The sequence below is a fragment of the Quercus robur genome, chromosome 11 (assembly GCF_932294415.1).
Source record: "Quercus robur chromosome 11, dhQueRobu3.1, whole genome shotgun sequence".
NCBI lineage: Eukaryota > Viridiplantae > Streptophyta > Magnoliopsida > Fagales > Fagaceae > Quercus > Quercus robur.
The window spans coordinates 2,583,324-2,608,721 of NC_065544.1; the positions used below are offsets into that span (position 1 = coordinate 2,583,324).

Here is a 25,398-nt window from a genome sequence, read left to right on the forward strand (position 1 = left end):
ATACACATTACACAAACTAATTTACTAAATTCAACAATTGATAATTTTAGAAATAGAAAACAGCTAAATGAATAAATATTTATGTTAATAAATAAAATTTATATACGAAAATTCATGGAAGATAACAAAGTTGATGAACTTTAAAATGTAATTCTTTTTTTTTTTTTGAATTTGCGTATGTTTCTTTTGTACGGCATATTCATTTCATTGGGTTGCGTATATGTAAAAATTGAATTAATCTAAAAAATTTCAAATAACAACTTTTACGGAAATTTATTTTATTTTATTTTTATAAATCAAGTTGTGGTGTAAAATTATTTAGTATTTATAGAAAATTATTAGGTATTTTAATAGATTTTGTCTAAATCTTATAGATAGAGTTACCCCCAAAACCATTAATTTTTTTTATTAGTATTTTATTGTTAAATTTAAAACCATTAATTCTTAATTATTTATTTAGACCTTTAGCTAGTCATAGCTATGTAAGAATTAGGAAGAAAATTATTAGGCATTTTGTTAGATTTTGTACGGGTCTTATGGATATAGTTACCCCAAAAACATCATTTTTTTAGTAGGCATTTTTTTATAATTGTTTTTTATACTAGTTTCTTTTGAAATTTAAAATCATCAATTCTTAATTATTTATTCAGACTTATTAGCCAGCTATATCTATATAGGGACTGGGAAGAAAAAACATTACCAAAAGAATAAATCTCATTTTATGTTTTATTTGTATTAAAGATGTCAATTTCTTAGGGGCAAGTACATTACTTTTTACAATTCTTGTCAAATGAATGTTAGTGTAGGTGCAACTTACTAATAACATATGTATATACATTGACACACACAAGCACACCCAAACATAAACATAAATATTAACATGTGTACATGTACAAATAGCTAAATGAACAAATATTTATGTTATTAGCTTAAATTTAAAAGTTTATTGTAGGGTCCCGATTTATGGCCCAAACCCAAAGTGTATGGGATCTCGGCCCAATAAGCCCAATACAATAAATTTGTAGAGAGTGGGTCAAAGAATTAGGCCCTAATGAGTTGAACAACGGCTAGTATTGAATTAAATGACAATCAAGCACAAATAATAGGTATTGATATCAATGGACTTCCAGTACGAGGAGATCACGATTGTATATATTGATCACAATTGGATACAGAGACAATTTAGATTGCTACAGTGTTCTCTCTTCCTTTTTTCAATCCCCTCTTTACAAAGAGTCATTCACATTATATATCCTCCTCTGGACCATCCTCATCCTACACCTGTTGATCATCCAAGCCTTTGCTTGAATACCTGTCTCATCAGACACACTCTTTGGTTCTCTGTGAGTTGTGGTAGCCAAGATAGCATTGTTCAGAGGTTTTCTCCACATAAATGCGGTCAGAAAAGTAGTTGCAGTGCATTTAATGCGGTAGTGGCAGCTTTTCCTTAGATATTTTTAGATCTCCTTCCTTCTCGTATGTTCATGAGGCACGTCTCTATCATTGGAGTTTCTTTGAAGGTCACTCTAATTGCTAGATTACATACTTTGAACCATATTCATCAAGTCCGAGGAGGAGCTACTCCTCGGACAACCTTTCATTTGCTCCTTATTTATGGGACCTGAACTAGGAATATCTAATAATTATTTGCTTCTCCTCGGATCTATCTATATTCTCGGATAAAGCCCAAAGCCCAATATACGATCTTGGGTCCTTACCCCTACATTTATATACAAAAATTCACGAAGAACAACAAAGTTAATGAGTTTTAAAAGGAAATTATAAAGTTAATTTATTTTTTATTTGAGTATTTTCTTTTGGATGGCATATTTATATCCTTGGGTTGTGTATGTAATAACAAATGAATTAATGTTACGAATTTTTACCAATCAAAATTTTATGGAAATTTATTTATTTGATAAATCAATTGATGGTGGGAATTATTAGGTATTTATAGAAAATTATTAGATATTTTCCCGGCTCTTATAAACATTAACATAGATACCCTCTAAAACCATCAATTGTTTTTATTGATTTTTTGTTTCTTTTGAAATTTAAAATCATCAAATTTTAATTATTGATATAAACCTATTAGCTAGCTATACCTATATAGGAACTAAGAAGAAAATTATTTATGCAAAAAAATTACTTGGTATTTTGATTGATTTTATGCTTATCATATACCCAGAAATTCACATAAATTGTCGTAGTGTAGAAATCACAATTAAATATCTGTAACTCGAAAATATTGGTCCTCCCCAAAAAGGGGAAAATTATAACTATACTCGAATTCAACACTAGCCCTACTTAATTTATAAGAATAAACATATGAACAAATTATATTGACAATGCAATGCATATACTTTCCTTGCACCGATATCTCATTATAGCTATGTCTTGTTTTAGTCATTTAAATCAGCAAGGCAACTCCAAATCTTTTCTTCATCTAGAACTTCAATTTTTTTTTTTTTTTTTTTTTTTTTTTGGTTTATAAAGTTTCCCATTAGTTAGAAAAAATGTGTGCCTAAGATGACAACAATGCGCCTAGAATCTAGATTTTGTAATAAAGATGGATTCTTTTCAATTTGTCAGAGTCAAGTATAGTACTTTTTTATAATTCCTATCTAATTAATGTTAGTGCGAGTGCAACTTACCAATAACTTCTTTTTTCTTTTTTAGAGAGAGTTTCAACATATGGCGCCCTCTTCAAATGATAGTTATTTATTATTAAATAAAGACACCAATCAATTTTTGATGCAAGTAAGGATTGAACCCCAGATCTTTTATACAACTATTAGAGACTTTATAAGTTGAGCTAATTGGAACCCACAACTTACCAATAACTTGTATACACACACATAAACACTAACATATGCATATACATAAACTAACACATTAAATTCAAATTTTAATAATTTTATAGAAATATAAAAATATAAAAAGCTAAATAAATAAATATTTATGTTAGTAAATTAAAATTAAAATTTTATATTAAAAATTTCACGAAGAAGAATAAATTTAAATGTATAACATGTGTAACATTGAAAAACAACTGTAGCATATTTAACAAGTTGCCAGAAAATTACCTGTTGGGAAGGTTAATTTAGACATAATTTAAGATTGAAAATTCTAAGTGTTGTTATAAGTTGTTGCTGCCTGGTAGTTTGAAGCTGTTGTCTCCCATATTTTAGGATTTTATGGATAACCATAAAATCAGAGAGAAAAACAGCTTGAAACTCTCTGGTAGCAATTGCTCATAACCAAAACTCAGAATTTCACCCATAAGGACATGTCCATGGTGGCTTATGGTCTTCCCTATGTCAAATTAAGGGGGTTGAGACACCAGATAACCCCTCAAAGCTCGTGTAGTTGGCTACATTATTAATTGAACCCAGAATTGCACAATGAAAATGCAAAAATAACTGAAACCTCACCTATAAAAACAAGATTCATATTTGATATTCATTCATTGAATTTGAAACTATCAAAATAGCCTTGATGTTCTTCTAGAGCAGAAATGATGATCACCTTCTCTAGCAATGGAATGAAGGGTCCAAACTTGGCTAATATCTAAAAGTAATTACAAATTAAGGACTTTGAATGGTACAAGAATAAATACTTGTCTAACTCCAAGAGACAGAGGAAGGGTGGAAAAAAAGAATTGAAGAGATAACAATAGGCTCCAATGGCGACTCTATGAATTTTTCTCAGGGTATTTCTTAAGAATCATAAATTACACAATTTAATAAAAAGAGAAAGTCATATATTGACAACAACAATAACAATAAAAAACACGCAAGTACATAAAATTTAAATTTCCTTTTACAAGTTTCATATTTTAAAATCGTTGCATAATAGTCTCATTATCAATATTATAAGTTACATCTCTTTCAATGTACACAACCAAACAATCATTCATCCATTGAATGTAGAACAAATTATGGAGCAAAATTTAATTTTATTGGCATAAAAAAAACTGAGGGTGTTCATAAAATTTTTTTTTTTTAAGGGTAGACAAATAATTTTTTTTAAAATTATTATATAAAAAAAAAAAAAAATTCAGGTCATGGTGGTCCTTGGACCACCCTGGCCTTAAGGTGGCGCTGCCCCTAGGCTGAGCGCAAGCGGCCAATTATTTTTGGCTTTCCCCAGTTGATGCCTTGGTGGGGTTACACGAATGCTTTTCAACCTTAGCAGTAGGGGTGTGCAAAAAACCGAGGAATCGAAAAAACCACGTTGCCAAAATTTTGGTTCAGTTTCGGTGCTGGCCCTGAAACCAACCAAACCTACCGATTTATATATGTATATATTTATATAACTTTAATACAAAACTGATCAGTAGCTTAGTGGTATGCTTCTTGTGGTTTGGCTAGCTTATCTCAGGTTTGAGCTTTCGCATGGGACGTGTGATTTTTGCTATTTAATTTTTTAAAACCCTAAAGCATGATATAAATACGGAAATACCCCTATTTTATTCTCCCCCCTTGGTTTTTGCTTTATCGTTTGAAAGGGTGTGGTTTTGAAAATCTTAATAACCCTCTCTCTGGAAAACCAAAAACCGACCGAAACCGACTAAAACTGAAATACACCGAAACCAATTGATTTCCAGCCATTTCGGTCGGTTTCGGCTGAGAATTTCACAAACCGACTGAAACCGAACCGAGAACACCCCTACTTTGTAGCAACTAGCAACAAGAAAGGAATCAAAAACTTTAATAATTTCTTCTTCTTCTTATTTTTTTATTATAAAGAACGATACTTTCACTTTTATATTTCTTTTCTTTTCGAATAGACCATTAACCAAGGCAACCGATCCATACTTTTATAAGCTCTTTTTCAACATGCAAGGAAGTAATTTGTTTTAACCATTTGTTTGTTTTTAATGAATAGTTATTTTACTTTTACCATTTCTTTTGAATAAATCATTGAGCAATGCAAATTATTCATACTTCACCCCTGTCCAAAAAACTCTTATCCAAGAAAGGTAGGCTTGCACCCAGAAGACTCAGAGGCTGAACGAAGATGGTGCTAACAGGTATGTTTATAATGTAAACAAAAAAATAGATATGATATAAATATAATTATATATAAATAAGCAAAAATGAATGCTGATGATTCAATGGTATTGTCTAGGAGAACCAGTATTCAAATCTTCCCTACCCCCATGGCTTTAGATATTGAATTATGAAAAAAAAAATGCAAATTATATTTAGACTAAAAAAGATAAGACTATTAGTTCAGCAAGCTCGAACAAATGATCAGAAAATTAGACTGTAAGCACTAACATTTAAAATTACCTAGGTATTAATTACAAATTGATGGAAGAAACTGAATAGATAGAAACAATACAAAGTATATTAGGTGCCTTTTAGGGAGTGATTTGTCTGCCATAATATATTGATTTAAAATTTTAAACCCACGATAATTTAATTATTTAAAGTAGCATATATATATATATATATACACATACTCACTCGTATTAGAAAAACTTATTAGGTTTTTTTTTTTTTTTTTTTTGGTATCTTTTCCATTTCCATATTTGATAACTTTGGTGAAGAGTCATATGCTAACTAAATTCTAGTTAATGAATTGTTCTTGCCAACATATAATTATTTATTTTTGTTTAAATTTTGGTTTAAGTTTTTAGCAGTTTGGTTTTCTTGGAGATGCGAGGGCTTATTCAAGTGTTTCCAGACCTTGTGCAGAAATTATGGAATTATTGGGAGCTACGAGTGTTGGTTCTTGTGAGTCTCACCTTGCAACTGTCTCTTCTTCTCTTGGGCAGTTGGAGAAGATATAGTGTTAAAACTTGGATAAGGATCATTATCTGGTTTTCATATCTAGCTGCCGATTCAGTGGCAACTATTGCGCTAGGTGTCATTTCCAATAATCAAGGAAATTCTTGCGATGGCAATGATTGCCAATTACAAAATGAGCTCAAAACATTCTGGGCACCATTTCTATTGTTGCATCTTGGTGGACAAGACACAGTTACAGCTTATGCAGTACAAGATAATGAATTATGGTTAAGGCACTTGCTTGGACTAATTGTTCAATTAGGAGTGGCACTCTACGCCTTTTACTTGTCTTGGAAGGGGAATTGGTTGTCATTTCTTACTATTCCAATGCTTCTTGCTGGGTTTATTAAGTATGCCGAAAGGATATGGGTGATGCAATTAGCAAATAACGCTCCATTGCCTGAACGTAAGCTCTATGTTCCAAGCCCAGAGCAACGTAGATTACTTGCGGAATTAGCAGATGTATACCTCTCAAATCGTGAGAATTATCTACAACGTTATGGAGAGAATATAGTTTGTCTTGATGTGGACGATATTAGACCCATACGAGCAGAAGCAGTTCGGCTGTTTGAAGTTTTTAGACGTCTTTTTCTAAATCAGAGGGTCCCCTTTCTTCATCGGTTTTCGGTTGATGCTGTCTTAGCTTCTCTTGATTCTCAAAACACTTGGAAGGTGATTGAGGTTGAACTCGGATATGCCTATGATGTTTTCTACACAAAGGCTCCTTTGTTTTTTACAGCTTGGGGTTTCATCTTCCGTTTCTTCTCTTTTACTTCCATCCTTTTTGTGTCTGTGCTTTTCCTTTTAAAAGAAAGGTACAAGCACTTGTCACAGACAGATTTGATTATTACTTACGTATTGATGGTTGGAGCTATTCTTATAGAGCTATATGCTGTCATTTTACTGAGTGCCTCTGATTGGCCTTGGCCACATTTTAAAGGGTTAAGGAAGCTTCTTGAGAAACTCTTTGCTCCGATAATAAACCGTTATGATAAACTGATGACTAACAAACAAAGGTGGTCTAATTCAATGGCTCAACTAAATCTACTTAGCTTTTGCCTCAAAGATTGTAAGCCTGAGGTTGACGATGGAACCCCAAAACATTTTGCTAGGTTGAGAGAGTGGGTCTTCAATCATATTCTGCCAAAACTAAATAGAGAACTACAGATGCTCTTTTATAGGACCCATAAGCAAATCTCTGTAGACTTGAAAGATTTGGTGTACAACACTTTCAGGGAAAAATTAAGTTCCAATAGAGAAGGGTTTTCCGAAGATTATGACCAATACATAACATATAATGGATCTATAAATGTGGAAATTTACCAAAGAATTATCATCTGGCACATTGCCACAGATCTTTGCTTTTACACACACACTGGTGCAAACAAATCTATAAATAATTTTTGTCGAGAAGTGAGCAAGGATATATCGGATTATATGATGTATATTCTTGTGATGTGCCCTTTCGTTTTATCAACAGGAAATGCGATACTTAGTTTTGAAAACACTTGTGAATGGGTTAAGAAATTTTTTCAAGAGAAAAAGCTCACCAAACTGCCTAAACTCGACGCTTGTGCAATGTTGATCTCAGAATATGAACCTTCAAGCGATAAGGTAGACAATTATTTGTTGACAGAAGATCTGTTATCTTTAGCAGTTTTACTTGCAAACAAGCTAAATCCAATGGATGGAAAGTGGGAGATCTTGAGTAAGTTTTGGGTCGAGAACCTGGCTTATGTTGCAACCCTTTGTCAAGGAAATAATCATGCTCAGCAACTGAGAAAGGGTGGGGAGTTTTTTACCCACGTCTGGCTTTTGTTAGAGCAATTGAACCTCACAGAAAGTTTTCAAAAGTCACGAACAAGACCCTAAGAGGAACAACACATGGATAGGGATAGGGGACTCGAGATTTATGTTTTGTGGAGATTTATGTTTTGTGGAGTGAAGTTTTTTTTATATTTGGGATCCAATGGGTGATGTCGAAGGCAATAGCCTCCCTGCTTTTTGGTTGGTGGAATTGGCTGAGGAAGCATTCCTCTGATATTTGGAATATAGTTCCAACTTGTCTTATGTGGCTAATTTGGCGGAAACGTAATAATCGTACTTTTGAAGATATTGTGAGATCTGTAGATCTTTTGAAGCCTATATTAGTTGGGACTTTATTTATTTTTATTTTTTAAAGAAAGAGTTGGGACTTTATTTTAGTGGGGTAGAATTTGGAGTTTTACACAATGTATTTCTATTTCTGATTTTCTCCTTTCTGTTTGTATTTCTTCTTGAGTTACTTGTATCTGTTTTAAGTTCAGAGTGTTCACGTTCTCTTTATGTAATAAATCTTTGATTACTTATAAAAAAAAAAAAAAAAGGCTGGGGAGATGGTTGATCATCTATTGCTATATTGTGAGTGCGCTAGTGAGTTCTGGTCCCTTCTGTTTTGTTTATTCGGGGTGCAGTGGGTTATGCTGCACAGAGTCCTTTGGTGTTTGGCGACGTGCTGGAAGGGGAGATATGCTAGACAGTGCTGTCTGGATTGCAGCACCTTTGTTCCCTATGTGGATTCTCCGGAGGGAGTGTAATCCTACAGCATTTGAAGGCTTCGAGAGGACTGCAACGAAGTTGAGTATGATTCTTTACGTGTTTTGTTTGATAGGACGGCTGCTTTACCCAGCCATTCTTATTCTACTTTGTTAGATTTGATTGATAGTTGTACCTTTTCTTGATGCTGTTGCTCTCTAAGCACACTTTTGGTGTACTGGAAATTGCTTTTTTCTTCTAATAAAATTTTGTCACTTAAAAAAAATGATTCTTCCATTGTCAAACAGCAAAAAAGCACAAATTACATCCAAAGAATGATCCTCATTAAGGGGAATGAAATGTTAACAGAAATCCTATAGAATTAAAGACTCTCTATAGCTCAGGGATCTACTCCCTGTTGTCTGAATATTGAAGTCTAGAAAGGCTAGAAATCATTTCCAGCCAAATATGAAAACCATGAGATCATTGAGGACCCAACCTTAAGCATCTTACCTTAATGGAGAAGCCTCATTCAGTTTTATATTATGCATTGACATCTGGTTGTTCAACTTGTTAGTAAACGTGTCTAATTTTCAATCCTTGTTTGCATATTGCTTCAAAGTATAATCACAAACCTAGCTTTCCTTTCTTCTTTTCAGATTGAGCTGACATTGTAGCCCTCTTGGTTGGCCTTAGAGAGAGTAAGTGGATGGAGATGACATGCATTGTATTGAGGGTTATAAGGTAGTCATCTCGTGGGGGAGTATTGAGTAAGGATTTGCAGTATTACACCTTGTGCATTATGTTTTGACATTTTTGGTGGGGTTCCGAAGGAGATTTCTCAGGGTTTTTTTCCTTTCCTTTTTCCTAAAAGGAGAATCATTTCTGTCTTCTCTGAATTCTTAGTGCTGACTGTTACAAGTGATCTGTATAATTTTCTACTACTAAGTAATGAAAACCCGTGCCTTCTGTAAATAAAATCATCATAGTACTTCCTATGATGTCTTGAATGCATTTCTTATTAGCATGTTACTTGTTTATTGTCTCAGATTTCCTTACCTCATGAAGACACTATAATTTTTGTTGTTTCTACCATAGGCCAGGGAGATACACCAGATTCCATGAAGGTTGGTATGGAGTTACTATGAATATTATTGTTTCTGTTTTGGGAGAGGCCAAAACCTCTATATTTGGGCCAACCCCTCTCCTTTTCCTTTTCTTCTGATCTCCCTTCATTTTTATGTAGGTCTTTTGGAAGTTTCTTCTGCAAAGAAATTTAAGCAAGCATTGGCTGGAAGGTGTTCGCTATGCTGTGTTTGGTTTGGGTGATTCTGGTTGTCAGAAATATAATGTAATAATTTCTAGAGTTTTATTTATCATTTAGAAAATAGATAAAGGTTGACATCTGTGGGTTTGTTATGCAATTTATGTTATCAATCACCATGCTATAAAAATTGTGAATTTTTTTTAATCTCCCCTCTTCTGCAGTGTATTAATAGACCTATATATGTGTATTTACTTTATATCCTCTTTCTCTTCGTTTTTGCTTTTTCCCATTTCCTTCACTCCAATTGAGAGCTCATATATTGATGTTGAGAGCCAACTACTAAATGGAAGGTTTTGATTTTTCCATCTGAAATCTATGAGCATCAAAAAGTAGAAATTTCATATCCAAGCATGCCACATTAAGTGCTTACTATTTGAGCCTTTATCTTTTTTTACCATCTTGATAGAAAGATTTATTTATACTTATCCATGGTTAGCAAGCTTAATGGTTTGTTCATATAACAGTAATATATATTTTACCATTCATATAAAAAATGTCTTTTATTATCTTCGTTAGATCATTATAATTAACTTGTTTAGCTGTTTGATCTTTCGTCTAGTGCTAAAATTTCCTGAATTTTGTTCTGCAAATTATGTCTCTGTTGTGTGGTTATAAATGTTATTTAAATAATAATTTAGTATAGGAATTTATCTTGTATCTTAATTGCTGCAGTTTGTTTCTAAGAAGCTTGACAAAAGACTTTCAGACCTTGGGGCAATGGCTATTGTTGAAAAAGGTTTGGGAGATGACCAGCATCCCTCAGGGTATGTTTATGCCGGAATATCCTAATGAACATAATTTTGCTTGAACTTACAGAATGATAATAACCCTCATTGAATTCTTACTGGATGATAGTCGGCAACCAACCCCTATCATGGAATTCTTCTTTCTTTCTTTTTTTGGTTTAGATGTAGCAAAATTAATTGAGACCAGCTAAAGGTTGCTTATGAGGTATAACCAATATATGATGTGATCATTGGACATGTCCACTCCTGTGGACAACACATCTTGTATTGATCAATTTAACTGAAACATCTACATTCTCTTAAGTAATGGTTGAACCACCCCATTCTTGTCAAGAACATAAGTCTGTCTTTCGGGCAGTGTTCAAATAGATCTGATGGCACTCCCCAATATTTCCTCACCTTGTTCCCCTCATCACTTAGCAAAGTGTAAGGAAGCCTATATTTCTTTGCAAAAGCCTACAAACATTAATTTAAACCTTCATTGTCAACTTCAGTCATGATTAGCTACGATTACAAGATTATAAATACCACAATAACTCAATGGTAGGATGAACTATATTTTCAAAAAGCTTAATTAGTCTTGAAATTGCAAAAGCTTACTTAGACTAATTTATAAGGATCTGTGATAAAAAATATTACATCCATTGAAAAAAGAACCAAGCTTCAATTTGATTACCCAATTATATGTTGAAAAAAAGAGTTGATAATTTGTACAATATCACAACATAACTAGAGGTAGTGAGGTCCCATTCCGCCACTTAATCTGAACAAGTCAGAAGTATGCTAGATGGGCCAGGCCGATTAGAGAGCCAACTTAAGAGAAGGGAGCGTGCCATGAAGTAAAGATTCAGCCCAGAGAAGTAGAATATCTAGCCTTTCTTTTCACGGAGTGGCCCAATTATCTCTCTTCTTTGTGCTTTGGTAGAGTAAGAAAGCCCAACATCATATATGCAATTATGACCACAAGCCCACCTGTACATCTCTTGTCCACGAAAGCTCTCCTATTCTATTATTTTTTATTCCTTTTTCTTTTGCTTTCTACCCTTCACGCCTGGATCTCTTCTTCCTTCTTTTATTTTCTTTAATTATTTTCCCTATACTTCATGCTTTCCAGGTTTCTTCAAGTAAGCTTAGCAATTGACATTAGCCCCACTTTGCATGTAAGGCTCTTATTACCTGCGACACAAAGATAATATATAATTAGTAACAAAATATCAAAAAAGTAAGGCTAAATATGTAAATGTAAGAGTACCTTATTGTATATATTTTATGCACATCAAATATTCACTAAAAAAAAAAAGAAGGAAATATTTATATTGCAAACCACCCCTAACATCGCCTTATATAGGCTTGCTTCATACATTGATATTGCCAAATATGCCCCTCTTGCCAAGATAAATATGCTATAGAAAAAGAGAAATGATATGTCTATAAAATTTTCACAACATTTTTACAACAAATCCTAAGTTGCAAGTTATTACGGGTTGTTATTGTTTGGGTAAAAAAGTAATATTAGTATTAGGTTCAAATTTGAACCAATAACAACAACTACCTATGATTTTTTGTAAAAATATTATGGATGCATCACCTCTCATAGAAAAATGTCCAAAAACTGGTCATCAAAGGTGAGGAGCTTCAAAAGCTTATATTCAAGAGAATAAAATAACCTGCACATATATTTAACAAAATATTGATAGCACATTCTCTTTTAAAAAAAACATATGCAACCTCCATCAATTGATTAATCCTCAAATCTCAAAAACCCATTTATCTCACTTTTCAAACTTCAAAAATCAAACGAGACCTATGGTGGCAGGAGTAGGACACGAGAGGCGTAATCACTTTTTTCCTATTCTAAGTCAAGTTCAAGATTCGTTCAATGAAGATCAAACAAAAAACACACAAAATATGAGATTTAAAATTGATGGAAAATGAGAATGGCTGAATGGGATAAATTGTCTATATAGTACAATTAGGGTTTTTATTTTTTTGATAATTCGATAATAAAAGGTAAAATGAGTTAGATCATAAGAGCATTCACATCAAATGTGTATAATCGAATTTGCAAAGCTTGAGTACTGTAAATTTTTATTCATAATCGAGTTTGCAAAGCTCAAGTTGTGTATAACATGATCTCTCAATAGTAATCTCATACCTTTTGTAAGTCTTATAAGGTGCAATTATAAACAACAATTGGTGAGGTTGGTGAATACTTTCCGTATGAGAATGAGTTTGTTCTAACAACTTTTTGTCCTCTCAAATTGGTTGATTGAAGCATCAAATACAAATTTCGAGGTGGCATATTGAAGCATCAAATATAAATTTCACTATAGCTAAAAGTCATTAATAAATTGTTTAAGATGCTTTTGAAGCTTATTGAGGATGCCACTTATCTTGGGATGGGACTTCAAATGTGCTAAGATTCAATTGAAACATATCTTCAAGCAAATGTACTGTGTATAATGTGCGTGACATTTTATAATTTGTTTACAAGGAACTTGAGTTTATAAAACTTGAATTCTATGTAACTTTTTTTAAATAAAAAAATCCACTTCAGTTAATGCTTCAATGGCTATTTTTATGAAACTCGAGTTATTGAAATTCAAGTTTTAAAGCAATTTCAAAGCAAACTCAAGTTTCACAAACTCAAATTTTAAAAAAGTGATAAAAAAGTAGTAGATTGCTAATTATTTCATAATCAATGGTAAGTTACTAAATTTTTTGACCAAGGGTGATATTTGGCCATTTTTACCCCTGATTAGTTGTAAAATACTTTTACATAACTCTATCACTCATATTATTTTTATTATATACTGATCACGACTTATTGGTTGCATGTAAAACTGACTATATTTTTAATTTTTTTAAGACTTATTGAAGATAAAAACAAAGCAATCTTATCATTAGAGAGTGTCAGAGACTCAGAATAGCATCCCAGTCACTACCATTTGGCTTCAAACTACCAAATTTGCCATTGTTCACGGACCTAAAGTTTTTAGAATGATACTTCTTCAATTCTTTATTTTTTTTTTTTTTTGCGCCTTGATTGGAGTCACTGAACAATGATCATAAATAACGTTGACAAGCTGCCCATCATAAGTTCAAAAGTTTTACCCTTCTAGACGAAAAACAAAATTACATATATATAGTTATAAGTGATAAAGAGGTGTTTATCACCATTTTACTATTCACAACTCATCACATAAGCGAATTGTTGCACAAACTATTCCACCTTATGTGGCAACAACATAACTCTATATATAGATCCAAATTTCCAAAATCCAATCATGCATTCACACTCCATCCCGCCCAAACCTAATAATTAAAATGGCAATCTAGTAATTTCCTCCCAACTTTAAGACCATAGTCACAAGTTTCTAGTTCCCTACCAAATGCACAATTACAAAACCCCTATTAAACCAACCCAACAAAGTATTACTCTACACAACACTCAACTCTTGAAAGTCGAAACCACTCAAAAACTCAAGTGTGTGCCTGTCTCAGTCTCACAAATCACAATGGCTCACCACCCATTCTGTCTTCTAATAACACTAACACTAGCATTCCAACTCATTGTTTTCTTCTCCTACTTCGCATCTGCATGAACACCCACCAATGCTGCACCCCAACCCCAAGATCTGGTTCGTTCGTCTTGTGAACACGCTAGCTACCCCAACATCTGTATCCGTACACTCTCATCCTACACTAGACCAGCCAAGACTCCCAAAGACTTAGCCCAAGCTGCGGTGAAAGTGAGCCTGTCACGAGCCAGGCGAGTCTCCAACTACTTGATCGTACACAAGTTGATTAAGACCCATTTGGCAATTAAGACATGTCAATTCATTTTGATTGTGCAAATCTTCAACTCAATTACAATTTATGTTACCAATAAGTTGATTAAGGTGAGTGTTCAATGTAAAGAACACCTCTCACATCTTCTTAAGCATGTACTATTGCCAAAAATTTAATAACACCAAGCTTAGGGGTTGTCAGGGGCGAAAAAGTTTCTTCCCGACAAATAAGATTTAAGTTGGGTCGGGGGGTCTAAACCGAAACTCGACGATGGGCTTGATACACAGCCCAAAGGCTATCAGTGAAGATTCAAGAAGTTCACTATATTTTATGCCTTGGGCTTAGATTGGAACTGTCAAGAGTGGCCTATGAACAATCCCTATAGCAAACACGTCAACATGGTTGAAAAACATACTGAAAAAAATAACCCAGCAGTAAGGTATTTCTGCAGGAAACAGCCCAGCGGTAAAAATGTTTCTGCAAAAAAAGGCCTAGCTGTTAAGGTATTCCTGTAGAAAATAGCCCAACAGTAAAGTAAAACAAAATTAGTTACTTTACAAATTAAGGGAAACATCTAGGTTTTCAGACTCATCATCCGCTAGCTCTGTAGAGGAATCTTCTAATACAACAATATGAGGGAAAAACTTTATAGTGACAGTCACATCATAACCATTGATGGTAAATGAGTAGATAAATATCATAGGTTCCATAATAACAAATAATGGAGAAGACTTAGTGTGAGATGAAGGGAGAGAGAGAGATCCCAACTAACGTAGCAAGATCATTATAGTGCCATGGCATGCTCATGAATATAATATATGTAGTGAGTAGAGAGAATCATTTATGAGTAGTATGAGTAATGAGTGAAAGTGTATAGTAGTACTGCTGGAATATTCTGCTAGGGCAAGTAAGTGTTTATGAGTAGAGCTATGAGAAAGTATTTGTGAGTTAGGACCTGGGAGACTTAGTTTCTATGCTTGAAACTAAGAACTCAAAGACTTTTTCAAAGCTTAGAGAAAGCTTAAACAGAGAGGTTAAGGCAGAAACTTTTCTGGTGTAAGTCTTAGTGTGTTGTTGGTTGTTGAAGCATTAATGGAGAGCTCCATTTATATTAAGGTTTTCAGGGGGTGATTAGCAAATAATCTTTGCTGAATCTTCCTCAATCTCCAGAATATCCATAGAGAATCGTTCTTAAAATTTTTAGCTAAGAGTAGTAAGCTTCACTTTAGGAGGTTCTTGCTGTTTTGGGTAACAATCAACTAGGTTTCTGGTTTTAGCATTAAATGCTGATTAGCCTTGGCTAATGGATTAGAGCGTGCTTTAGACTAATGATCTTGGATATGCTGCAACTAGAATCAAAGTTCCCTAGGGCAGATTGGACCACCCCAAGCCAGGTGTCCACCTTAGAGCCCTTGTTGAGAACTCTGCTGGGATCCCCTTTGGTGCCCTCCAAACCACATTTCCCTAAGTTTCCCCATTTGGGGTTCATGTGCTTGGTTCATGAACTAGAAAATACATATTTTTAGTATGAAAATGAGCTGATGTTATGTCATTTCAGGAGCTTCACTGGTCTGGTCATGGCAGCTTTGTTTTCTTGACTGAATGAGCTGAAGGAGAAAGAAGTAACAGCTGGCTGAAGCTTTCCCAACTTTGTCACATCACCTTCAGCTTTATGTCACTTGAGAGATGATGGGATTTCAGCTTGTGGAGAAAGGATTCATCTCCTGGTGGACACATGTTTGTTTTCTGACTAATTAGACATGTTGGGACCTAATGGGAAGGGGCTCCAGCTATTCATTTATTGCTGAAATTTGACTGACCAATTCACGTGTTCTTCAATTGCTGAGATTTGTGTATAGGCTGGTCTGACCTAGCTAGGCTTTGTTGATAAGCTTGCTTGGGCTTTGTTAACCCTACAAGATGAGTAGTTTTGTAATGGGTGATATTCATGGACTTTATAGTTTGTTGATTATGGAAATAATAGACAATTCCCATAAAAATTTTGTGAAAGAGATATTCTTTTGAGAAATGAGTAATTTGTATTTCCCATGAGTTGGGGATTTAACAAATGTTAAAATAATATTTGAATTTAGTAAATATATGTCAAAATAGCATTTGGGCTTCATGAAATAGTTGCCAAAAGATTATTTGGTCTTTGCAAAAATAAGTGTCAAATTAACATTTGGGCTTTGCGTATAAAGTAATTGTTTTTGCCAAAATGTCATTTTGGGCTTTGTAAGATAATTGCTAGAATGGTTTTAGGCTTTGTAAAATGGATGTCAAATTAGCATTTGGGTTTTTATAAAAATAGTGTAAAGATAATTGCCAAATTAGTATTTGGGCTTTATGAAAGAATTGCCAAAATAATATTTGGGCTTTATAAAATAGTGCCAAATTAGTATTTGGGCTTTGTAAAATAGTGCCAAATAGGAATTTGGGCTTTGTGAAAATAGATGCCAAATAAGAATTTGGGCTTTGTAAAAATGATTTTGAGATTTTGTAAAGTATTGCCGTGTAGCAACAGGCTTTGTAAATAGTGTCGCATCGTAGTAGGCTTTGTAAATAGTGCCGCATCGTAGCGGGCTTTGTAAATAGTGCCGCATCGTAGTAGGCTTTGTAAATAGTGCCGCATCGTAGCGGGCTTTGTAAATAGTGCCGCATCGTAGCGGGTTTTGAATTTGCCACGTCGTAGCAGGACATCGAATTAGCCACGTCGTAGTGGGACATCGAAATTACCCACATCGTAGTAGGACTTTTGGAATTAGCCACATCGTAGTGGGACTTTGGAATTTGGGGTTTCTTTGAGTTTTGCCCACAAGCCAAATGATGTTGGGCTTTGTGTGGGGATAGTGTAATTTGCGGCCCAATTTTGGTAGTGATATGATGAGCATATTTTGTGGAGAATTTAAGTTGGATGATATATGGGATATAATAGGTAATATTTATGAGAGGGTCCATGGCAATTTATGGGCTTGGATACAGAGTATTTGTGAAAGCCCAATAATATGGAGAATATTTGGGTAATATATATATGGAAAATATTTATGTGGCTTTTAAATAATGTGTGGGCTCATGCGGGTATTTTGTGAGTGGGCCAATAAAATCAAGGCCCAAAAATTTGTATCTCAACAGGGGTTGTTTGGATTTGTTATTTTCCATGACCCATCACTCTGTTTTCATCACCCATAACTCAAAATTGATGGGTCCTATAGTAGAAGGGTTTGTTTGGATTTGTTTTCAGTTTTTGTTTCCATCACTCAATTCTCTGATTTTTGAATGATGAGTTGTAGAAACTGAAAACACATTTTGGGTGTTTTCAAGTTATGGAAATTGAGTTTCCATGGCATTTTGGTAAATAAACAAACATGACTAGGACCCACTGTCAAAGGAAAGTCACATCAGACGCACCTTTTTCTTCTTCTTTCTTTTTCTTTCTTTCTTTCTTATTCACAGACTCACTCCAATGGCCATTTTTTCTTCTTCTTCTTCATTCTTTTTCTTTCTTTTCTTCTTCACAGAAACACATGAGTAACTTTATCAAAAAAAAGAAAAAAGAAACACATGGGTACCGATTTCTCAAACCTAGAAAATCAAACCCATAAACACATGCGTTAGATCATACACACTAACACAGAAACACAAACCCACAAACATGTTCATCCACACAGCCACAAAAATTCCATTGCCACCAATCATTCCAATCCGACGGCCACAAAAATTCTATAACAATTTGAAGATCTACCACATTAGATCAAAACAAAAACTCATAACTTATTTACTTCACTTCAACTCACTTTCACACTAAATTAAGTCAACAAATAGTGAAGCTTAAAAGCAAAACCAAAATCTAAGTACAGATACAAAACAACAGTGTAAAAGTGAGGAAAAGGAGAAATGGGTTTCACCATGGGTCTGAACTTGCTGCTCCTCCTAGCCATGGTGGCTACAAACATCTTATCTTTGACTCATAGCCAAGTCTCTCATCCTCCGTTGTTGCCACCCTCTCCCTCGCCGCTATTGCTTCTCCAAAACCCCACTAAAACCCACTTTCTCTCTTCCCCATAATCCTTTCCCCATAAACCAACTTCAACTACCTCATTCGCTCAAACCAAAACTTGGGTTCGACCCATCTCGTGAAATCAATAGATTCACCTCTTACACTAACGAGCTCGACCTCTTGATCCTACAGCCGTTCTAGAGAAAGACGAAGGGAAAAAAAAATGAGAGGTAGAGAAAGATGTAAGAGTCAGGGGAAAAAGAAAAAAAAGGAGAGAGAAAAGTCTTCTTTGGGTCAATGTATGGGTCCCAGTTTTTTAGCTTTTTTGGTTGAAAACATAACTAAGTGTTGGGTGCCAAATGGGTTGCATGAGATATTTGGTCATTATTGGGTGATAAAAAATGAGTTATAGAGTAATGAGTGATGGGTGATGAAAACTGAGTGATGAGTGATGAGTGACCATTTTTTTTCACCCAAACAACCCCTTAGCTTCTAGCCACTCAAAGCGTGAATTGTCTATAATGTGGCTCTAATATGCCTAGCTATGATGACAATTGCTATGTGACTAATTCTCTATTGGTTACTTTGAGGGAACCAAGACCTCCTAGGTTGATAAATGAACTACTTCAAGGAAGTCCAAACGGCTAAAGTGAAACTTCACTCAATAACAATATTTTTCATAGATTCAAAGATGCATGATCGTCAATTTTTTTATATTCTTTTGCCATTATAGACACCCATTTTGTATCTGATATGATTTAAGCCCTCATTACCCAATAATAACATTCAAGGGACTTATACATTGTCCATCTCTATTGGAACAACCATAAAGTACTAATTGAATTATAAGACTTTTGACATCTTGGAGTTTGATGTAGTAATTTAGTACCAAGAGTTTATATGATAGACATTTTTTAAGGAAAATTTTAAAAGTGGTTATCAAATTTATTATAAAAACCTTACAAACTGACATGACAAATAATGTCATTGGTGTCTCATAAACAATGATGTACAAACTAATGACGTTGCATGAACTAGCTCAACCATGCTTTTCTTCTCAACCTCAATCTAGGGTGTCCAAGACCAAACATGAAGTTTCGATAAGGCCGAGCTGACTTCTCAATTGACTTGATCAAACTATTTCGGGAAAGAATCCCAAGAATCATGAGTCTGGCTCTTAAAAGTTTTATTTGGGTTAAATTGATAGAATTTTATTGAAATGAGAAATATATGTCTTTGACTTCCCCTCAATTTTTTTTTTATATTTATTTTGTATATATAAGTATTATATTTTAGCAATTTAGTTCAATAAAATTACATTTGGCCATCCTTAATAATATCATTGATCCTTATAAAGGCCATAAAAAATAAATAAATAAAAATTCATAGATCAAAAATTTTAAACAAAATTAACAAGTCCAACAAAATTAACAAAAATTACCAATAGTAAAGTTTTAAAAAATTAAGTCTAATCAACCAATTTAATAAAAAACAAACAACTCAGCTATTTAAAAAAAAAATTAACAAAATAATTTTGCTTTTATCTAGCAACAGATGCACACATAAAAAAAATAAAAAAAAAACACGCATGGTTGAGTTCCCTTTTTATAAGTAATTGTATTGTAATGTATAAATAATAATTTTTTGTCTTTATCTTTATTGACGGTTTTTAATACTAATTAAATTGATGCTTGTTTTTATAATGATTTTTTTCTTTATTTATACTTCTGTCCTCTTAACTTTAACTCTTGACTCGTTCCTCTATATATACAATATTGACAAGAAATACAAGAAAAAGGAGACCAACCTCCATTTGAATAATATAAAGAAACAGTGCTACGGCAATGAATGTCAAGTGTCAACCCAAATGTAACTCAATGATAACAACCACAATTAACAACGTTATTAAGAATTCTCCCAAAAAAAAAAAAAAAAAAACCAACAACAATAACAACATTATTAAGAAACATAATTACTATCATTTAGCTCTAGCCTCATGGTTTCACCCGAATGACAGTAATGGACATAAGCAAAAATATAAAAATTAACATCTTTTTCTAACGAAAAAAAAAAAAAAAATCATAACTATTCTAAATTTCTTACCACAAACCCAATTTTGCTACCTGAGTAGGACCAAAATGGCCAAATACCACCATCAAAAAATTTAGCAATCGACTACTGTTTGCGAAATAATTAACAATATACCACTTTTTTAAAACTCGAGTTTGTGAAACTCAAGTTTGCTTTAAAACTCAAGTTTACTTTGAAACTCGAGTTTTAACAACTCGAATTCCATAAAAAAAGCCACCGTGGCACTTGCTAAAGTGGATATTTTTATTAAAAAAAGTCACGTGGAACTCAAGTATTGTAAAATTGAGTTGCTTGTGAACAAAACTCGAGCTCTGTAAGCTCGAGTTATTTAAAAATTTGAGCATGGAAATGTAAATTTTTATTCATAATCGAGTTTGCAAAGCTCAAGTACTGTGTATAACATGATCTCTCAATAATAATCTCATACCTTTTGTAAGTCTTATAAGGTGCAATTATAAACAACAATTAACCCAGAGGGTTGGCCAAGTTGGTTAGGCACTTAGTCTTAAGGTGTTTGTACCAGGTTTGACTGGGTGTGCTCCCTAATTCGAGTCCAGCTACCTGCATTTTGAAAAAATTCACTGGGCTAGCGATTTACCCAACTATAGGTCGACCCATCGCGAACAGTAATTAATCTCTAGTTGAAAACTTTGAGGATATACTGTACAAAAGGAAAAAATAAAAAATAAAATAAACAACAATTGGTGAGGTATGAGAATGAGTTTGTTCTGACAACTTTCTGTCCTTTCAAATTGGTTGATTGAAGCATCAAATACAAATTTCGAGGTGGCAGATTGAAGTGTCAAATATGAATTTCACTATAGCTATAGGTCATTAATAAATGGTTTAAGATGCTAAAAAAATTATGGTGCCACACTCAAAACCACAATTTTGCCCACAACTTGCCCATGTGGCAAGTTGTGGTTGGTGGAGAGGTGATGCTAGGTCCATGTGGAGACACTCCTCCACCAACCACAACTCGCCAATGTGGCGAGTTGTGGACAAAGTTGTAGTTTTGGGTGTGACACCAAAATTATTCTTAAGATGCTTTTGAAGCTTCTTACATTGGCGAGTTGTGGACAAAGTTATGGTTTTGAGTATGGCACCAGAATTACTCTTAAGATGCTTTTGAAGCTTCTTGAGGATGCCTTTTATCTTGGGATGGGACTTCAAATGTGTTGAGATTCAATTGAAACATATCTTCAAGCAAATGTATTGTGTATAACGTGTGTGACATTTTACTTTTATAATTTGTTTACAAGGAACTTGAGTTTATAAAACTTGAATTCTATGTAACATTTTTTAAATAAAAAATCCACTTCAACGAATGCCACAGTGGCTATTTTTATGAAACTCGAGTTATTGAAACTTGAGTTTCAAAGAAAACTCAAGTTTTACAAACTCAAATTTTAAAAAAGTGGTAAAAAAGTGGTAGATTGCTAATTATTTCATAATCAGTGGTAAGTTACTAAATTTTTTGACCAAGAGTGATATTTGACCATTTTCACCCCCGATTAGTTGTAAAATACTTTTATATAGCTCTATCACTCGTATTATTTTTATTATGTACTGATCACAACTTATTGGTTGTATGTAAAACTGACTGTATTTTTAATTTTTTTTAAGACTTATTGAAGATCAAAACAAAGCAATCTTATCATTAGAGAGTGTTAGAGACTCAGAATAGCATCCTAGTCACTACAAGCATTCTCATCAGTTTTCTCATAAAAAAATGTCATTTTGACAAACCAAAAACCTACTTTATCATTTTAGCACATCATTTTACAACATACCATTTATCAGATATTCTATACTTCAAATCTATTCATTAAAATAATATTTACTACACATTAAAATAATATATTAATTACTCCCTATCATCCTCATCCTCATCGTCAACAACAACAACAACGGCACAACCACCACTGTCGCAACAACGGCCGCCAACAACCACTGCCGCAACAACACCGACACAAACCCACATCCACCAACACCACCTCAAAAAAAAAAAAAAAAAAAAAAAAAAAAAAAATTTCCACACAACCAAAGAGATCGGCACAAACCCACATCCACCAAACCAAACAAACCCACATCCTAAACCCACCATCAGCATAAACCCACATCCACCATCGGCAAAAACCCACATCCACCAAAACAAACCTGAGATCGGCGTGGCGAGATCGGTGATGAGAATGCCAAACAAAGACGTAGAACGATGGCGTACGTAGAATGATGAGACGGCTTGACCGGTGAGGCCACCGTACCGTTGATTTAAGGGTGAGGGAGGGTGATTTGAAGAAGAAAGAAAGAGAGAACATGGGTTGGAGAGAGCGAAAATAGTGAGAAGAGAGAGAAAACGTTGAATTAAATATTAAGAGGAGAGAGAAAAGGTTGAATAAAAAATTATTATTCTGAAATTGCATTTCTGTCCGTACCGTCTCATATTTGAAACAATACTATAGCATGTTCTAAAATTATAGAACATTTAGAACACCCCATGAAACTTGAGCAGTAGTGTTTGGTGTGCTAAATGCCAAATATTTGGCATTTGGCATACCTGATGAGAATGCTCTACCATTTGGTTTCAAAGTGCCAAATTTGCCATTGTTCACGAACCTAGAGGTTTTTTTCTTTGGTCAACACGGACCTAAAGTTTTTAGATTGATACTTCTTCAATTTTTTTTTTTTTTTTTTTTTTTTTGCGCCTTGGCTGGAGTCACTGAACAATGTTCATAAATGATGTTGACAAGCTGGCCATCATAAGTTTAAAAGTTTTACCCTTCTAGACAAAATAAAATAAAAGAGAGGATGAAATCTTACATATACATAATTATGCTGGTACCACATAAAGTGGCATAATTTGTGCAATAACTCGTTCATATGGCAAGTTGTAAGCGATAGAAAGGTGTTTATCACCCGTTTATCGCTCACAACTCACCACGTAAGCGAGTTGTGGCACAGACTGTGCCACTTTATGTGGCAAAAACATAACTTTATCTATAGATCCAAATTTCCAAAATCCAATCATGCATTCACACTCCATCCCACCCAAACCTAATAATTAAAATGGCAATTTAGTAATTTCCTCCCAACTTTAAGACCATAGTCACAAGTTTCTAGTTCCCTACCAGATGCACAATTACAAAACCCCTATTAAACCAACACAACAAAGAATCACTCTACACAACACTCAGCTCTTGAAACCTGAAAGTTGAAACCACTCAAAAACTCGAAGTGTGTGCCTGTCTCAGTCTCACAAATCACAATGGCTCGCCACCCATTCTGTCTTCTAAAAACACTAGCACTAGCATTCCAACTCATTGTTTTCTTCTCCTACCTCGCATCTGCACGAACACCCACCAATGCTGCACCCCAACCCCAAGATCTGGTCCGTTCATCTTGTGAACACGCTAGCTACCCCAACATCTGTATCCGCACACTCTCGTCCTACACTGGACCAGCCAAGACTCCCAAAGACTTAGCCCAAGCTGCGGTGAAAGTGAGCCTGTCACGAGCCAAGCGAGTCTCCAAGTACTTGGCCCAAGTGAGCGAAGCCAAAGACTTGAAAATCCGCAAGAGACAGAGAGGTGCGCTGAGTGACTGTGTGGAGCAGATATCGGAGTCGGTGGAGGAGCTGAGGCAGACGCTGAGCGAGCTGAAGCACCTGCGTGTTGAGACTTTCAGGTGGCAGATGAGTAATGCTGAGACTTGGGCGAGTGCGGCTTTGACGTATGAGGACACGTGTCTTGATGGGTTTCAAGGGGTTGATGGGAAGAAGCTCAAGTCTGATGTGAAGAGGAAGATTAGGAATGTGGGTAAGGTTACTAGTAACGCTCTCTACATGATCAATCGCCTTGATGAGAGTCGTGGTAAAGCCTAGCCTAGATTATTGAGAGTAAATTTTTTTTATTTTATTTTTAATTTATCTTGGTGAAAATGGTGATGATGGACGGTCCTGATCACTCTGTGTAACTGTGTAGTGTGTATCATATGATATATTTATATATTATGCAACTTTTGAATATCAATATCTTTATATTTATATATATATATATTTATCAGGCTTTGTTCTCCTAAGGTTAAAGCTGTATGTATGTATATTGCTATGATTTTACTACTTCTCAATTGCAATGCTATAAATTCCGATACATGTGTTTAAAAACTAAAAATTGTTGTTTGAAAATATTTGTGGAAGTACATATCTGTGAAAAAGTGTGTGAAAATACGTGTAATATTGTTTAAAAACTTAAAATTGTTGTTTGAAAACACAAACTAAATACCCCCATAGTATTTCACAATTTTTCTTCCACAATATGAGAGATTAATTACCTTTGTTTTACTAAACAGAAGAGCTTAAAAAGCAGTGAAAGAAAATGTGTATAATTTAGAAAATAAATTATGGGTTTACCTAAAAGTGATATACAACTATTCATATATTAACTACGTATAAAATGTGACAAAATTGTAGCAAAAAAGTTTGTTACCGTAGAACAATTCACTAGCTCAACGAAATGTCTAAAAAGTTGAATGATAGGTGGTGTAAATTGTAATGCAAATTGTTGTTGCCCTTTTTTAACTTCTTTAATGGGTAAGTTAATATAGGCCGATGGTCGGTCCATGACAACCTGTGCTTCAGTCTGGGAAGGTCCATTTTTGCTGGGCCATAGAAAAGGATATATGTTAAATGCGTATCCTACTCTAGAGTCCACAGTTTGGTTGTTATCACCAAAGTAACGTCAAAGAGCATCTCCAAGAGAGTCACCGGATTGTTTAGCTGAAATTTTCACACTGTGAGGGTCTTTGTTTTTCAACACCTTAAAAACGTGTCATGAGTTGGACATTTAGAGAGTGTTTAGTTTGATGAGTTTTGAGTTATACTACTCTGTTCTAATAAAACTCAAAATTTTTGGACCCTACTTAAAAATTGGTCTAGACTTTTGTCAAGAGGTAAAGGAAAATCGGACTCGGCACTCCCAAAGAATGGGCCTTGAGGTCCTGTACCAGTCTGAACACAAACGCTAAAGCCCAAAAAAAAATTAAATAAATAAAAAAAGCAAAGAAATTGAGCAATGAGCATGTAAGATATTAGATATATAATAATGACCACCACCCAAACAAGACATGGGATTGGGA

At 34.2% G+C, this 25,398-nt stretch overlaps 3 protein-coding genes across 10 annotated transcripts in view; 2 read left to right on the top strand and 1 right to left on the bottom strand.

Moving 5' to 3' along the window:
• Positions 1-3,592: 3,592 nt before the first annotated feature.
• The window catches only part of LOC126707285 (peroxiredoxin Q, chloroplastic), a 68,142-nt gene continuing 46,336 nt past the window's right edge, over positions 3,593-25,398 (bottom strand). Inside the window, exon 5 of the mRNA XM_050406882.1 lies at positions 3,593-3,647. The gene's annotated coding sequence lies outside the window, so the exon portion shown is untranslated. The remainder of the gene's footprint in view (positions 3,648-25,398) is intronic.
• LOC126707284 (NADPH-dependent diflavin oxidoreductase 1-like) lies at positions 5,598-10,643 on the top strand. 8 transcript variants are annotated; one of them, XR_007648883.1, is made up of 5 exons: positions 5,598-8,413; positions 8,972-9,056; positions 9,362-9,439; positions 9,559-9,663; positions 10,312-10,643. XR_007648883.1 is itself a non-coding variant. In XM_050406879.1 (5 exons), exons 2-5 carry the CDS (start codon positions 9,033-9,035, stop codon positions 10,426-10,428), a joined length of 324 nt encoding a protein of 107 aa, XP_050262836.1. In that variant the 5' UTR covers positions 7,681-8,884; positions 8,972-9,032; the 3' UTR covers positions 10,429-10,643. The 8 variants fall into 8 exon arrangements, 3 of the variants coding, with proteins under 3 accessions (XP_050262836.1, XP_050262837.1, XP_050262835.1); XM_050406879.1 differs by having other exon boundaries at positions 7,681-8,884; XM_050406880.1 differs by having other exon boundaries at positions 7,681-8,413.
• Positions 23,443-24,293, top strand: LOC126707287 (pectinesterase inhibitor 3-like). Its single transcript, XM_050406886.1, has one exon. It carries the CDS (start codon positions 23,531-23,533, stop codon positions 24,143-24,145), a length of 615 nt encoding a protein of 204 aa, XP_050262843.1. The 5' UTR covers positions 23,443-23,530; the 3' UTR covers positions 24,146-24,293.